The sequence below is a fragment of the Choloepus didactylus genome, chromosome 6 (genome assembly GCF_015220235.1).
Source record: "Choloepus didactylus isolate mChoDid1 chromosome 6, mChoDid1.pri, whole genome shotgun sequence".
Classification (NCBI taxonomy): Eukaryota; Metazoa; Chordata; class Mammalia; order Pilosa; family Megalonychidae; genus Choloepus; species Choloepus didactylus.
Genome location: NC_051312.1, coordinates 69106382 through 69123770, shown reverse-complemented (window position 1 = coordinate 69123770; position 17389 = coordinate 69106382). Strand labels below are relative to the sequence as shown.

Sequence of the window (17389 nt, the reverse complement as noted above, 5' to 3'; positions counted from 1 at the left end):
ATCAAATTTCAAATTAAAAAACTTTTGATTCACAAATTCACTTTTAGGGATTTATCCTATACTTGGGCACATTCAAAATGACCTACACACAGGCTGATTCATTGCAGTGTTGTTTCCAATAGCAAAAAATCAGAATGTCTGTCAATAGAATAAGGACTAAATAAATTATGGTTATTTATACCATGGAAAACTGTGCAGCTGTAAAAACGCATGAAAAATCTCTTTATGGATTAACAGGAAAAGATCACCAAGATATATTGTTAAGTGGAAAAACAACACAAAGAAAAAATTTTATAGTATGTTAACCCTACTGTAAAAAGTGGAGAAGAAAGAGAATAATTGTGTGCACTGGCTTGCAAATGCATAAAAATTCAATGAAAGGATTATTAAGAAACCAATAACAGTGGTCACCTATTGTGGGAACTGAGCAAATATAAAACTGAGGTAGGAGGGAGATCATTTTAGAATTTCTGATATTTGACCTTTGGGAATGTATTACTGTGCTGGTTTGAATCTATTATGTACCCCATAAAAGGCCATGTTCTTTTAATCCATCCCTGTGGGGGCAGACCTATTGTTGGGTGGGACCTTTTGATTAGGTTGTTTCCATGGAGATGTGACCCACCCAGTTCAAGGGTGGTCTTAATCCTTTGCTGGAATCCTTTAAGAGAGCTCGTGGAGAGAGAGAACTTAGAAAGAAAACACACCAGGAGAAGCAAGAAGGACCCACAGAAACAGAGAAATGCCCAGAGACATTTTGGAGACAGCCATTGAGACCAAAACCAGGAGAGAAGGACCAGCAAACGTCGCCATGTGCCTTCCCATATGACAGAGGAAGCCCAGATGCCAGCAGCCTTTCCTCAGAGAAGGTATCTTCCTCTTGATGCCTTAGTTTGGACATTTTCATGGCCTTAGAACTATAAATTTGTAACCTAATAAAACCCCATTGAAAAAGCCAACCCATTTCTGGTATATTTCATTCTGGCAGCTTTAGCAAACAAAAACAATTACATATTCAAAAAATCAAATAGAAAATTTTATTATAAATGAAGGCATATTATCCTTTATCAGTAAGAAAACAGAAAAGCAATTAGAAACTCTGGGAAGTTAAAAAACAATCCTTTTAACTTTGATGCTTGAGACAGTATTATTCCCATCCCATCTATTCTATGAGTCTCAGGTTCTTGAAGAGTCAAGTCAGGTCAGTGAGTCCAATTTAAATTCAGTCCAGCCTATTACATCCTTGATGAAGGGACATACCACGGAGAGATCCCATAACGGAAAAAATCACTATTTCACCCAGCCATCTTATCTTTCTGTAAAATTTCTAAACTAATTATTAAAATGAAAACTAAACCCAACTATTAAAAAGTAACTTTCCTTAAGACTCCCAGACTTCTCCATCTGACATATAATAACCTAAAAGCCCAACCTCAACATCAGTCATTCTACCAGCCCCACCAGGCTCTGGGAAGACAAGGGTGATTCAAAAAGTCAATAGACTAAGTCACAGACCACGACAGTGCTTCCTGGACTCCGTTTCTGTTTATTTCCCCTTCCATGACCTTTCCAGCCCCTGTGAGAATGAGATTAAATTTAGCTTTCACACACGGTGGGGGCAGCTCAGGGAGATGGCAGAGGTTTAAGAAGCCAAATCGTAGTTGATGGCCGGTCCTCCTGTTTACCTGGCACTGTCCTTGCAAGATGGAGACTCAGGGTTGGAGGCTCCTAAAATAGTGTCATAGTTTGTTACCAACTGGCTCTGAAGTTAAGGAGCAGAGCAAAGAGGCCACGTAAGCATAAGAGTGGTATCAGTGCCTTATGTGGGCATAACAGCTGTAGTCAGACTTGTAGACTTGTTTCAAATGTTTCAAATTTGCACGGGTTAGTTAGGACTCTCAGATAGTCTGTAACCTCTGGAGTATCCAGCCAATGGAGAAACAGAGGAGGGACTTGCGTGTTAGGCTTAGGGGATAAAGAGTGCCGTGTTCCATTGTTCTGCATGCCAAACACCAGAGTTTGGTTGTGTGCCCATTCTTGCAAGATTGTGAATAAATTTATTTTCTTCTCAAAAAAAAAAAAAAAAAATTCAATAGAACAGCATAACTATCTTATAAATAGCTCCCTGGCCAAGACCAATATTGTTTAGCTTCTCTTTGCAGGCAGACTGTGATAAGATGTATGCCAGAGAGTTCCATCTCATTTTCTCTAGACTTCCCAAGAAATCTGTATCTAGAGTCTCTGACCCAGACAGCCTCCAAGAGTTCCATATGTCCAATAGAAGCCATCGTTTATGGAAACATTTATGTGATTATGGCATTTCATCATAGAATAGACTCAAGAGCAGGGTACAGCAAACTACAGCTCATGGGCCAAATCTGCCCCACTGCCTGTTTTTGTAAATAAAATTTAATTGGAATGCAGCCACACCTATTCATTTACATATTATTTATGGTTGCTTTTGAGCTACAACAGCAGTGAAGTAGTTATTAATATTTACTACCTGGCCCTTTGCAGAAAAAGATTACTAAACCCTGCTTTAGAGTGTCCAGGCCTGGCATCCATCTAATTCCCACTGACAAGATCAGACACACATGGTAGCACATGTGATCTGAATCATCACCACTAAAAATCCTACTCTGGCTTTAGCCTAATAGCACACTCTTCCTACAAAATAACAATAAGATCAGAAACAAGATGTTCATTCAAAGAGGCTGCAATAATCTTCCTCTCACTCTTCTTTCTTACAAGAATCCAGCATGTTCTACATGTCTGAGGGAGGCAGTCTGATTTAATGAAAAGATCAAGGATTTCCAAATAAAATCATCTCTCTAACATTAAGGGTGTGTGGAACTCTGATTGAGTCGTTTAACGTCCCTGCTTCACTTCCCATCTTCAGTTGCCCACCTCAGAGGAAGGATCAGTAGATAACACATGTAACATGCCCTGCACATAGTCAGCCCTCAATAAATGGTGATAATTTGTCTTACTACACCTATCCTCATCTATCTGGATCCCACCTTCCTTGCCTTTTTCATTCCCTGGTCCTGTTATCCAGCTGCCATTTCCTTTTATTATTGACATTGTCTTTATTAATACAACAGTATCTTATCTGTATTTAGGTACTTATTTGTTTAACTTTGAATTATAGAAGGCTAGAAGCCTCCATAAATTTCCACTAACTAGTTATCAGAAAGAAAACATGCATTTATCTGGAGGAATATATATTTAGAGTGATCTGAAAGTATATATATATACAGTTTTAAATCAATAGCTTTTAAATTAATTGCTAGCATCATAAGAAATAAAGAGAAATTTCCAGGTCCTAGAAATGAAGTGGAAACTGAAAATCAGAACAATAAGTATGGGAGCAGACTCTGTGAATGCCCTGGAGGAAGGGAGGAGAAGTTGGTCTCAGTAATCTAGGGATTTGGGTTTTCAACACCCACATGAGAACAGAAGAGTCCCCAAGTAAGACTGGGAGTTGGAACTGAGATGTCTACGTATAGTTTGGCATCTTTTAGGAAAACAGCAGTCCCTCAGCACATGAAGATGATAAGAAAATTTGTCAATCTTTTCTTAGGCTCTGAATTGGAGATAGAAATGTCTTTCTTGGCAATTAAAAAATGTGGGCCTGTACCATACATAGATTTGGACTTTAAATGCATACTCTCCATGTGATCTGGGGCACCCAAGATGTCCAATATCAGAAAAAAAAAATTGTTTCATATATTTTGTAAGCTCTTCAATGGGTTTTTATCTGTGGGGATACTGTGCAGCTGAGATAGTAACATAATCTAATAGAAGGAAACAAAAACTCTTCCTGGAGTAACACACCTTCAACACAGGCTGCACAGAATTTCAACAGGAAAAAACCCACTGATGATGAGCTCACAATAAACAATAAAAATATTAAACACTTGACAAAAATAATCCAGCATGAGTGAAAGGCAGTATGTGCCACATAAAATACAATTTAAAAACTAAGAATCTTAGATTAACAATCTAAATCTGTAAAATAGGTACATCCACTGTGGCCAGGATGGAGTAACATAATTGGGTTTACCCTTGCATCCAAAACAACTTTTAAAAATACAAAAATATATGAAGTAATGGTTTGCAGACATTGGGCAGTGCTGGACAGTGACCCTGAGGGGGAGGAAATGTAAAAAATAAGCCCTACAATTGGCCCAGCTTACTGCTGGAGGGCGTTTCTAAGCCACAGCACAGGGAGAGAGAATCCAGGCAGAGATTAGCATCTCCTTGAGTGGAGGAAGGAGAGCCGGGAGTCTGTGGAGGCTTAGGTGACTGAAGTTCACAGGAAAGAGCACAGGGAGGATAGAAATACAAAAAGAGAGCACTCCAGAGATCTTCAGTCCAACTAAGCACAGATCAGAGCATGTGTGTGAGGAAGCTATGCAAGGCTGGAGAAAGAACCAACCAAAAGGAGCAGAGGGAACAATTCCCAAAGCTCACACAGAACCAGGAATGGTTCATGTTCTCACCAGCCAGCATGGAAACCTTCATAGTTCAAGGGTGGCATTGAGTAGAGTGTAGATGTCACATCATCAGTGATATCCAGATTTAGAACAAAGACTGTTACCAGGATAAAGAAGGAAAATTAATAATAATCAAGGGGTCAGTTCACCAAGAGGGAATAACTATCCTTGCATTGAGGAGACCCAGCTGAGAGTCTGGGGAGATCAATGTCACTAGCACTTGTGGGACAGAATATCAGAGAAGAGAGAGTAGCTCAGAAAAAGAGCTCCAGGAATATGCAAAGGTCCTCTTGAGTATTCAGCTGAATGTGATAAGCTCATGTGTATGAGGAAACTTCCCAAGGTGGTGGAAAGAACCACCCAAAAGATTTAGAGGTAATAGTGCCTGGTGCTCACACATAGCTAGTAGTGCCTGCTTCCATCAGCCAGACTGGAAAACCTTAGGATTCCCGGGGTGTGAGGTAAAGTCAATAGTGGGAAATAATTAGACTTCTACGAGCACTATTTCAGCTTTGCCTAATAAATCTTACAAGCAAAACCAAACTGTTCCCAAGTAATTTAACTGGGTCCCAGAACAAAGGGCAAGAACATTTTATAAGGAACACAAAACTAACCAGTACCCAATAAGGAAAATTTCACATCTGACATCCAATCAAAATCTCCCGGATCCAAAGGAGGAAAATATAACTCATAATGAGAAAGAAAATCAATCAATTGAACCAAACCGTAATTGACATAGATAATGAAATTATCAATGGTTATTAAATAGCTATTATAACTGCATTCCGCATGTTACAAAAGTTAAGTCAAGATATGGAAGATGTAAAAAAGACCCAAATAAAACTTCTAGAGAAGAAAACTACAATATATGAGATGAAAAGTGCACTGGATTGGATTAAAGGCAAATTGGATTTTGCAGAAGGAAAGATTAGTGAACCCAGAGAGGTAACAATAGAAAAGTATCCCTCCCAAAAAACACAGAAAGAAAAGATAATTAAAAAAAATAAACATAACATCAATAAGCTATGTAAAGACTTCAAGTGGCCTAATGTACTTGTAATTGGATCCCTAAAGGGGAGGAAAGAGAGGGAGCACAAAAAAATATTTGAAGAAACAATGGCCAAATTTTTTCAAATTTGATAAAAACTATAATTGCACAGATCTAAGAATTTCAACAAATCCCAAACATTAGAAACATGAAGAAAGCTACACAAGGTCCATGACAATCAAATTGTTCAAAACTAGTGATTAAAGAAAAAACACTTAAAAGCATTCAGATTTTGTAAAAGCATGTTATATATGGGGGAACAAAGATAACTCACTGGAAACAATACAAGTGAGAAGACAATAGACAACATCTTTAAAATGATGAAAGAAAAAAGCCTGTCAACCTAGAGTTCTATACATAGAAAACTATCAAAAACAAAAGTGAGGAGGGTGGGGCAAGATGGCAGACTGGTGAGCTGTATGTTTTAGTTACTCCTCCAGGAAAGTAGGTAGAAAGCCAGGAACTGCGTGGACTGGACACCACAGAGCAATCTGACTTTGGGCATACTTCATACAACACTCATGAAAACGTGGAACTGCTGAGATCAGCGAAATCTGTAAGTTTTTGCAGCCAGGGGACCCGCGCCCCTCCCTGCCAGGCTCAGTCCCGTGGGAGGAGGGGCTGTCAGCTCCGGGAAGGAGAAGGGAGAACTGCAGTGGCAGCCCTTATCGGAAACTCATTCTGCTGATCCAAACTCCAACCATAGATAGACGGAGACCAGACACCAGAGAATCTGAGAGCAGCCAGCCCAGCAGAGAGGAGACAGACATAGAAAAAAAACAACAAGAAAAACTCCAAAATAAAAGCGGAGGATTTTTGGAGTTCTGGTGAACATAGAAAGGGGAAGGGCATAGCTCAGGCCCGAGCTCAGGCCCTGAGGCGCATATGCAAATCCTGAAGAAAAGCTGATCTCTCTGCCCTGTAGACCTTTCCTTAATGGCCCTGGTTGCTTTGTCTCTTAGCATTTCAATAACCCATTAGATCTCTGAGGAGGGCCCTTTTTTTTTTTTTTTTAATCCTTTTTTCTTTTTCTAAAACAATTACTCTAAGAAGCCCAATACAGAAAGCTTCAAAGACTTGCAATTTGGGCAGGTCAAGTCAAGAGCAGAACTAGGAGAGCTCTGAGACAAAACGTAATAATCCAGTGGCTGAGAAAATTCACTAAACACCACAACTTCCCAAGAAAAGGGGGGTGTCCGCTCACAGCCATCATCCTGGTGGACAGGAAACACTCCTGCCCATCGCCAGCCCCATAGCCCAGAACTGCCCCAGACAACCCAGTGTGACGGAAGTGCTTCAAATAACAGGCACACACCACAAAACTGGGCGTGGACATTAGCCTTCCCTGCAACCTCAGCTGATTGTCCCAGAGTTGGGAAGGTAGAGCAGTGTGAATTAACAAAGCCCCATTCAGCCATCATTTCAGCAGACTGGGAGCCTCCCTACACAGCCCAGCAGCCCAGAACTGCCCTGGGGGGACGGCACTCACCTGTGAGATAGCACAGTCATCCCTCAACAGAGGACCCGGGGTGCACGGCCTGGAAGAGGGGCCCACTTGCAAGTCTCAGGAGCCATACGCCAATACCAAGGACTTGTGGGTCAGTGGCAGAGACAAACTGTGGCAGGACTGAACTGAAGGATTAGACTATTGCAGCAGCTTTAAAACTCTAGGATCACCAGGGAGATTTGATTGTTAGAGCCACCCCCCACCCCTCCGTGACTGCCCAGAAACACGCCCCATATACAGGGCAGGCAACACCAACTACACACGCAAGCTTGGTACACCAATTGGACCGCACAAGACTCACTCCCCCACTCACCAAAAAGGCTAAGCAGGGGACAAATGGCTTGTGGAGAACAGGTGGCCCGTGGACGCCACCTGCTGGTTAGTTAGAGAAAGTGTACTCCACGAAGCTGTAGATCTGATAAATTAGAGATAAGGACTTCAATTGGTCTACAAATCCTAAAAGAACCCTATCAAGTTCAGCAAATGCCATGAGGCCAAAAACAACAGAAAATTATAAAGCATATGAAAAAAACAGATGATATGGATAACCCAAGCCCAAGCACCCAAATCAAAAGATCAGAAGAGACACAGCATCTAGAGCAGCTACTCAAAGAACTAAAGATGAACAATGAGACCATAGTACGGGAGACAAAGGAAATCAAGAAGACCCTAGAAGAGCATAAAGAAGACATTGCAAGACTAAATAAAAAAATGGATGATCTTATGGAAATTAAAGAAACTGTTGACCAAATTAAAAAGATTCTGGACGCTCATAGTACAAGACTAGAGGAAGTTGAACAACGAATCAGTGACCTCGAAGATGACAGAAGGGAAAATGAAAGCATAAAAGAAAGAATGGGGAAAAATATTGAAAAAATCGAAATGGACCTCAGGGATATGATAGATAATATGAAGCATACAAATATAAGACTCATTGGTGTCCCAGAAGGGGAAGAAAAGGGTAAAGGTCTAGGAAGAGTATTCAAAGAAATTGTTGGGGAAAACTTCCCAAATCTTCTAAACAACATAAATACACAAATCATAAATGCTCAGCGAACCCCAAATAAAATAAATCCAAATAAACCCACTCCGAGACATATACTGATCACACTGTCAAACACAGAAGAGAAGGAGCAAGTTCTGAAAGCAGCAAGAGAAAAGCAATTCACCACATACAAAGGAAACAGCATAAGACTAAGTAGTGACTACTCAGCAGCCACCATGGAGGCAAGAAGGCAGTGGCACGATATATTTAAAATTCTGAGTGAGAAAAATTTCCAGCCAAGAATACTTTATCCAGCAAAGCTCTCCTTCTAATTTGAGGGAGAGCTTAAATTTTTCACAGACAAACAAATGCTGAGAGAATTTGCTAACAAGAGACCTGCCCTACTGGAGATACTAAAGGGAGCCCTACAGACAGAGAAACAAAGACAGGACAGAGAGACTTGGAGACAGGTTCAGTACTAAAGAGATTCGGTATGGGTACAATAAAGGATATTAATAGACAGAGGGGAAAAATACGACAAACATAAACCAAAGGATAAGATGGCTGATTCAAGAAATGCCTTCACGGTTATAACGTTGAATGTAAATGGATTAAACTCCCCAATTAAAAGATATAGATTCGCAGAATGGATCAAAAAAAATGAACCATCAATATGTTGCATACAAGAAACTCATCTTAGACACAGGGACACAAAGAAACTGAAAGTGAAAGGATGGAAAAAAATATTTCATGCAAGCTACAGCCAAAAGAAAGCAGGGGTAGCAATATTAATCTCAGATAAAATAGACTTCAAATGCAGGGATGTTTTGAGAAACAAAGAAGGCCACTAGATACTAATAAAAGGGGCAATTCAGCAAGAAGAAATAACAATCGTAAATGTCTATGCACCCAATCAAGGTGCCACAAAATACATGAGAGAAACACTGGCAAAACTAAAGGAAGCAATTGATGTTTCCACAATAATTGTGGGAGACTTCAACACATCACTCTCTCCTATAGATAGATCAACCAGACAGAAGACCAATAAGGAAATTGAAAACCTAAACAATCTGATAAATGAATTAGATTTAACAGACATATACAGGACATTACATCCCAAATCACCAGGATACACATACTTTTCTAGTGCTCATGGAACTTTCTCCAGAATAGATCATATGCTGGGACATAAAACAAGCCTCAACAAATTTAAAAAGATTGAAATTATTCAAAGCACATTCTCTGACCACAATGGAATACAATTAGAAGTCAATAACCATCAGAGACTTAGAAAATTCACAAATACCTGGAGGTTAAACAACACACTCCTAAACAATCAGTGGGTTAAAGAAGAAATAGCAAGAGAAATTGCTAAATATATAGAGACGAATGAAAATGAGAACACAACATACCAAAACCTATGGGATGCAGCAAAAGCAGTGCTAAGGGGGAAATTTATAGCACTAAACGCATATACTAAAAAGGAAGAAAGAGCCAAAATCAAAGAACTAATGGATCAACTGAAGAAGCTAGAAAATGAACAGCAAACCAATCCTAAACCAAGTACAAGAAAAGAAATAACAAGGATTAAAGCAGAAATAAATGACATAGAGAACAAAAAAACAATAGAGAGGATAAATATCACCAAAAGTTGGTTCTTTGAGAAGATCAACAAGATTGACAAGCCCCTAGCTAGACTGACAAAATCAAAAAGAGAGAAGACCCATATAAACAAAATAATGAATGAAAAAGGTGACATAACTGCAGATCCTGAAGAAATTAAAAAAATTATAAGAGGATAATATGAACAACTGTATGGCAACAAACTGGATAATGTAGAGGAAATGGACAATTTCCTGGAAACATATGAACAACCTAGACTGACCAGAGAGGAAATAGAAGACCTCAACCAACCCATCACAAGCAAAGAGATCCAATCAGTCATCAAAAATCTTCCCACAAATAAATGCCCAGGGCCAGATGGCTTCACAGGGGAATTCTACCAAACTTTCCAGAAAGAACTGACACCAATCTTACTCAAACTCTTTCAAAACATTGAAGAAAATGGAACACTACCTAACTCATTTTATGAAGCTAACATCAATCTAATACCAAAACCAGGCAAAGACGCTACAAAAAAGGAAAACTACCGGCCAATCTCCCTAATGAATATAGATGCAAAAATCCTCAACAAAATACTTGCAAATCGAATCCAAAGACACATTAAAAAAATCATACACCATGACCAAGTGGGGTTTATTCCAGGCATGCAAGGATGGTTCAACATAAGAAAATCAATCAATGTATTACAACACATTAACAAGTCAAAAGGGAAAAATCAATTGATCATCTCAATAGATGCTGAAAAAGCATTTGACAAAATCCAACATCCCTTTTTGATAAAAACACTTCAAAAGGTAGGAATTGAAGGAAACTTCCTCAACATGATAAAGAGCATATATGAAAAACCCACAGCCAGCATAGTACTCAATGGTGAGAGACTGAAAGCCTTCCCTCTAAGATCAGGAACAAGATAAGGATGCCCGCTGTCACCACTGTTATTCAACATTGTGCTGGAAGTGCTAGCCAGGGCCATCTGCCAAGACAAAGAAATAAAAGGCATCCAAATTGGAAAAGAAGAAGTAAAACTGTCATTGTTTGCAGATGATATGATCTTATATCTAGAAAACCCTGAGAAATCGACGATACAGCTACTAGAGCTAATAAATTTAGCAAAGTAGCGGGATACGAGAATAATGCACATAAGTCAGTAATGTTTCTATATGCTAGAAATGAACAAACTGAAGAGACACTCAAGAAAAAGATACCATTTTCAATAGCAACTAAAAAAATCAAGTACCTAGGAATAAACTTAACCAAAGATGTAAAAGACCTATACAAAGAAAACTACATAACTCTACTAAAAGAAATAGAAGGGGACCTTAAAAGATGGAAAAATATTCCATGTTCATGGATAGGAAGACTAAATGTCATTAAGATGTCAATTCTACCCAAACTCATCTACAGATTCAATGCAATCCCAATCAAAATTCCAACAACCTACTTTGCAGACTTGGAAAAGCTAGTTATCAAATTTATTTGGAAAGGGAAGATGCCTCGAATTGCTAAAGACACTCTAAAAAAGAAAAACGAAGTGGGAGGACTTACACTCCCTGACTTTGAAGCTTATTATAAAGCCACAGTTGCCAAAACAGCATGGTACTGGCACAAAGATAGACATATAGATCAATGGAATCGAATTGAGAATTCGGAGATAGACCCTCAGATCTATGGCCGACTGATCTTTGATAAGGCCCCCAAAGTCACTGAACTGAGTCATAATGGTCTTTTCAACAATTGGGGCTGGGAGAGTTGGATATCCATATCCAAAAGAATGAAAGAGGACCCCTACCTCACCCCCTACACAAAAATTAACTCAAAATGGACCAAAGATCTCAATATAAAAGAAAGTACCATAAAACTCCTAGAAGATAATGTAGGAAAACATCTTTAAGACCTTGTATTAGGAGGCCACTTCCTAGACTTTACACCCAAAGCACAAGCAACAAAAGAGAAAATAGATAAATGGGAACTCCTCAAGCTTAGAAGTTTCTGCACCTCAAAGGAATTTCTCAAAAAGGTAAAGAGGCAGCCAACTCAATGGGAAAAAATTTTTGGAAACCATGTATCTGACAAAAGACTGATATCTTGCATATATAAAGAAATCCTACAACTCAATGACAATAGTACAGTCGGCCCAATTATAAAATGGGCAAAAGATATGAAAAGACAGTTCTCTGAAGAGGAAATACAAATGGCCAAGAAACACATGAAAAAATGTTCAGCTTCACTAGCTTTTAGAGAGATGCAAATTAAGACCACAATGAGATACCATCTAACACCGGTTAGAATGGCTGCCATTAAACAAACAGGAAACTACAAATGCTGGAGGGGATGTGGAGAAATTGGAACTCTTATTCATTGTTGGTGGGACTGTATAATGGTTCAGCCACTCTGGAAGTCAGTCTGGCAGTTCCTTAGAAAACTAGATATAGAGTTACCATTCGATCCAGCGATTGCACTTCTCGGTATATACCCGGAAGATCGGAAAGCAGTGACACGAACAGATATCTGCACGCCAATGTTCATAGCAGCATTATTCACAATTGCCAAGAGATGGAAACAACCCAAATGTCCTTCAACAGATGAGTGGATAAATAAAATGTGGTATATACACACGATGGAATACTACGCGGCAGTAAGAAGGAACGATCTGGTGAAACATATGACAACATGGATGAACCTTGAAGACATAATGCTGAGCGAAATAAGCCAGGCACAAAAAGAGAAATATTATATGCTACCACTAATGTGAACTTTGAAAAATGTAAAACAAATGGTTTATAATGTAGAATGTAGGGGAACTAGCAATAGAGAGCAATTAAGGAAAGGGGAACAATAATCCAAGAAGAACAGATAAGCTATTTAACGTTCTGGGGATGCCCAGGAATGACTATGGTCTGTCAATTTCTGATGGATATAGTAGGAGCAAGTTCACAGAAATGTTGCTATATTAGGTAACTTTCTTGGGGTAAAGTAGGAACATGTTAGAACTTAAGCAGTTATCTTAGGTTAGTTGTCTTTTTCTTACTCCCTTGTTATGGTCTCTTTGAAATGTTCTTTTATTGTATGTTTGTTTTCTTTTTAACTTTTTTTTCATACAGTTGATTTAAAAAAGAAGGGAAAGTTAAAAAAAAAAAAAAGAAAGAAAAACAAGGAAAAAAAAAAGATGTAGTGCCCCCTTGAGGAGCCTGTGAGAATGCAGGGGTATTCGCCTACCCCACCTCTATGGTTGCTAACATGACCACAGACATAGGGGACTGGTGGTTTGATGGGTTGAGCCCTCTACCACAGGTTTTACCCTTGGGAAGACGGTTGCTGCAAAGGAGAGGCTAGGCCTCCCTATGGTTGTGCCTAAGAGCCTCCTCCCGAATGCCTCTTTGTTGCTCAGATGTGGCCCTGTCTCTCTAGCTAAGCCAACTTGAAAGGTGAAATCACTGCTCTCCCCCCTACGTGGGATCAGACACCCAGGGGAGTGAATCTCCCTGGCAACGTGGAATATGACTCCCAGGGAGGAATGTAGACCTGGCATCGTGGGACGGAGAACATCTTCTTGACCAAAAGGGGGATGTGAAAGGAAATGAAATAAGCTTCAGTGGCAGAGAGATTCCAAAAGGAGCCGAGAGGTCACTCTGGTGGGCACTCTTATGCACACTTTAGACAACCCTTTTTAGGTTCTAAAGAATTGGGGTAGCTGGTGGTGGATACCTGAAACTATCAAACTACAACCCAGAACCCATGAATCTCGAAGACAGTTGTATAAAAATGTAGCTTATGAGGGGTGACAATGGGATTGGGAAAGCCATAAGGACCACACTCCACTTTGTCTAGTTTATGGATGGATGAGTAGAAAAATAGGGGAAGGAAACAAGCAGACAAAGGTACCCAGTGTTCTTTTTTACTTCAATTGCTCTTTTTCACTCTAATTATTATTCTTGTTATTTTTGTGTGTGTGCTAATGAAGGTGTCAGGGATTGATTTGGGTGATGAATGTACCACTATGTAATGGTACTGTAAACAATCGAAAGTACGATTTGTTTTGTATGACTGCGTGGTATGTGAATATATCTCAATAAAATGAAGATTAAAAAAAAAAACAAAGTTGAAATAGATTCTTTCAGTTATTCAAAAGCTGAAAGCATTCATCACCAGCAGTCCCACACTATAAGAAATATTAAAAGAAGTCCTTAAGGCAGAATGGAAATATGGATTTACATAAAGGAAAGGAGAGCACTGGGAATGGTAACCACATTAGTGAATATTTAAGATTTCCCTCTTACTATTTAAGTGTCTTTAAAGGTAATTGTCTCTTTAAATGAAAGCAATAACTATTTAATGTGGGGTTTATAACATATGCAAAAATAAAATGTATGACAACAACTCAAAGTTTGGGAGGAAAGAAATGGAAACAACTATTGAAAGGCTCTTATACTATATGTGAAGGGGTATAATACCACTGGAGGGTAGAATGTGATAAGTTAAAGATGTGTACTCTAAAGCCTTAAAGCAAATTCTATAATAAAAACAAAAAATTGTAGCTATTAAGCCAACACAAGAGATAACATGGAATCATAAAAAATGTTGAATGCCCTAATTAGAAGTCAGAAATTGTCAGATTGGATAAAAAAATAAAAAAGCCAATTATATGCTGTCAATAAGAAATGCATTTCAAATATAAAGACACAAATAAGTTAAAAGTAAAATGATGGATTCTGGAGAACGCCATTTTGAAACGCAACCTGGGAGCAAGCAGATGCCAGTCATGTGCCTTCCCAGCTAACAGAGGTTTTCTGGATGCCAATGGCCATTCTCCTGTGAAGAGTAGATCACAAACTCCAAGCTTTAGAAGCACAGTTCAAAGAACTGGACTCCACCAAGGATAACCTAACACAGAAATTTGAACAACACAGCAAGACTTTGGCAAGCCAGGCAGCCCAAGATGAGATATGGATAGCAGTTCTAGCACTTAAGTGAGTATCCGATGAGAAATCAGTGGAATTTTGTGACTTTGTGAGTTTCCAGCAGGCATTCCAGAATTTAATTTCCCAGTGATGGAGTGTGAAGAAATTACATCTTCTTAGGTTCATTCATTCAAACAAGATTCATTTGAGCACCTGTTTAAATGCTAGGCACTATGGTAGCTCTCTCATCACAGAACCTCTTGTTTGCCAGTCTTACTAACGCAGAGATGGATAATATATCTCCCCTGACATTGAGGAACTTATAGTATGGGAGGTCTGACAACTAAGCTTCTCAGTTAGCACAGCGCCTATTTCTAAAGTATTTTCTAAAACACAGAAGCTACTTCTAGTGGGTTTGTACTCTGAGTTAACCTAATAGAATTCATTTTATCTTTATACAGTAAGAGTTCTGTTGCTAAAGAAGCTCTCCACATTTTATAGGTTCACTTCAATGGAACTGAATATTTTATACAGCTACATCGTTGAAGTACTCATTTGCTTGCACACTCATGTGCTTGAAAAGTTGCCAGATCTTGTGAGAGGTCTTCCCACCTTAGCTTCTGTCCTTAGACAAAAAGTCAAGAACAAGTGCATTAGAGTTGTCTGGGAGTCTGTCCTGGAGGAGTTTGGGCTGCAAGAAGGAGATATCATAGCACTTCGTACTTTTTTTATTGCACATGGTAACAAAGCAGAACACTATTCTGCTAAAGTGAGACAGATGTACATCAGGGATGTCACTTTCATGATCACTAATATGTTAAAGAACCAGGCTCTGCAGGATGGTTTGCTGAGAGCTGTTCAAGTAATTGAGAAGGGGAAAGCAGTCAGGGCCTCCAAAGAACAAAAGTCATCCTTAAAAGAGTTAATACTATCAGTCAAAAACTAATCTGTTGAAGTCGTAAGGCATGCAATGATGTGAATGAACCTCGAGGACATTATGTTGAGCAAAATAAGCCAGAAGTCAAAGGACAAACATTGCATGATCTCACTAATATGAACTAACTGTAAAGAGCAAAACTTGAGAGTTAAAGTAGAAAGCATAGGTTATCAGGAGATAGAAAGAGAGAAGAGATTGGGCAGTAGATGCTTAAGGAGTACAAAATGTTTAATAAGGTTGATTGTAAAGGTCTGGAAATGGATAGCACAATACTGTATGATGGTGGCACAATTCTGTTAAGTGTAGTTAACAAAGCTGAGTGTGAATATGGTTGAAAGAGGAAGGCTCGAGTCGTGTATGGCACCAGAAGGAAAGCTAGAGGATAAAAACTGGGACTGTATAATTTAGCAAAACCTAGAGGGGACAGTGATGGTGGTTAATTTTATAAATACAAGAAAGTTTTTACATGAACTAGAACAAATGTACGTCACTATTACAAGTTGTTAATAATAGGGTAGTATATGGGAAAAATACAATTAATGTAAACTAAGATCTATAGTTAACAGTAACACTGTAATATTCTTATATTAATTGTAACAAAGGCACTATACCAAAGCTAAATGGCAATAATAGGGGGGATATAAGGGTATGGGAATTTTTCCTTTGGAGGAAATGAGAATGTTCTTATACTAACTGTAGTGGTGAATGCTTAACTATGTGAATATACCAAAAGCCACTGATTGTACACTTAGGATGGATTGTACGGTGCATGAATAGAACTGCTAAGAAAATAATAGGGGGAATAGGAGTATGGGATGTTTTGAGTTTTCTTTTTTATTTTTATTTATTTTTTGGAGTAATGAAAACGTTCTAAAATTGATTGTGGTGATGAATATACAACCCTGTGATGATACTGTGAGCCACTGATTATATATTTGGATGGATTATATGGTGTGTGAATGTATCTCAATAAAATTGCATTAAAAAAGAAAAAAAAAAAAGTAAAATGATGGAAAAATAAACACCATGCAAACACTAATCCAAAAACAGATGGAGCCTGTGTATTAATATTAGACAGAGTAGATTTCAGAGCAATGAATACTTCCAGGAATAAAGAAGGTCATTTCATAATGAAAGGGGATCCATTCTTCAAGAGGACTTAACAATTCTACATTTTTAAACAGAGTTTCAAAATACTTGAAGCAAAAACTGCAAAATTCATATAGAACTACAAATGGAAATAGAAGACTCCACAATGATAAATATAGATTTTAATACCCCACTCCTAATAATTGATAGAACAATTAGACAAAAAATCAGTAATAATATAGATGATTTGAACACTACTCTGAGCTTATCTGGTCTGGCATTTATAGGACCCTCCAGCAACAACAATAGAATACACATTCTTTTTAAGTGTGCATTTACCAAGATGAACCATATTCTGAGCCATAAAACTAGTCTCAATAAATTTAAAAGCATTCAATTCATAAAAGGATGTTCTCTGATGGCAATGTAGAAAAATTAGAAACCAATGACAGAAAGATCCCTGGAAAGTCCCCAAATGTTTGAAACTTCATAACATACTTCTAAATAACCTGTGGGTCAAAGAAGAAATCAAAAGTGAATTTAAAAAGTGTTTGGAAGTGAAGGAAAATAAACACACAACCTATCAAAATTTGCAAGACGCTGCTAAAGCAGTACATAGTTGGAAATTGATAGCAGTAAGCACCTATGTTAGAAAAGAAAAAGGGTCTTTAATCAATGATTTCAGCATCCAACTTAAGAAACCAGAAAAAGAAGAGCAAATTAAACCCAAAGTAAATAGGAAAAAGGAAGTAATGAAGATCAGAATGGAAATCAATGAACAAGAAACAGAGAAACAATAGAAA

At 38.4% G+C, this 17389-nt stretch overlaps 1 protein-coding gene across 1 annotated transcript in view; it reads left to right on the top strand.

Annotated features, from left to right (window-relative positions):
• LOC119536965 (single-pass membrane and coiled-coil domain-containing protein 1-like) overlaps positions 1–15506 on the top strand; it is a 28921-nt gene extending 13415 nt beyond the window's left edge. Inside the window, exons 2-3 of the mRNA XM_037839612.1 lie at positions 14480–14629; positions 15062–15506. Of these exons, the coding sequence (XP_037695540.1) occupies positions 14480–14629; positions 15062–15506 (595 nt within the window). The remainder of the gene's footprint in view (positions 1–14479; positions 14630–15061) is intronic.
• The last annotated feature ends 1883 nt before the right edge of the window (positions 15507–17389 follow it).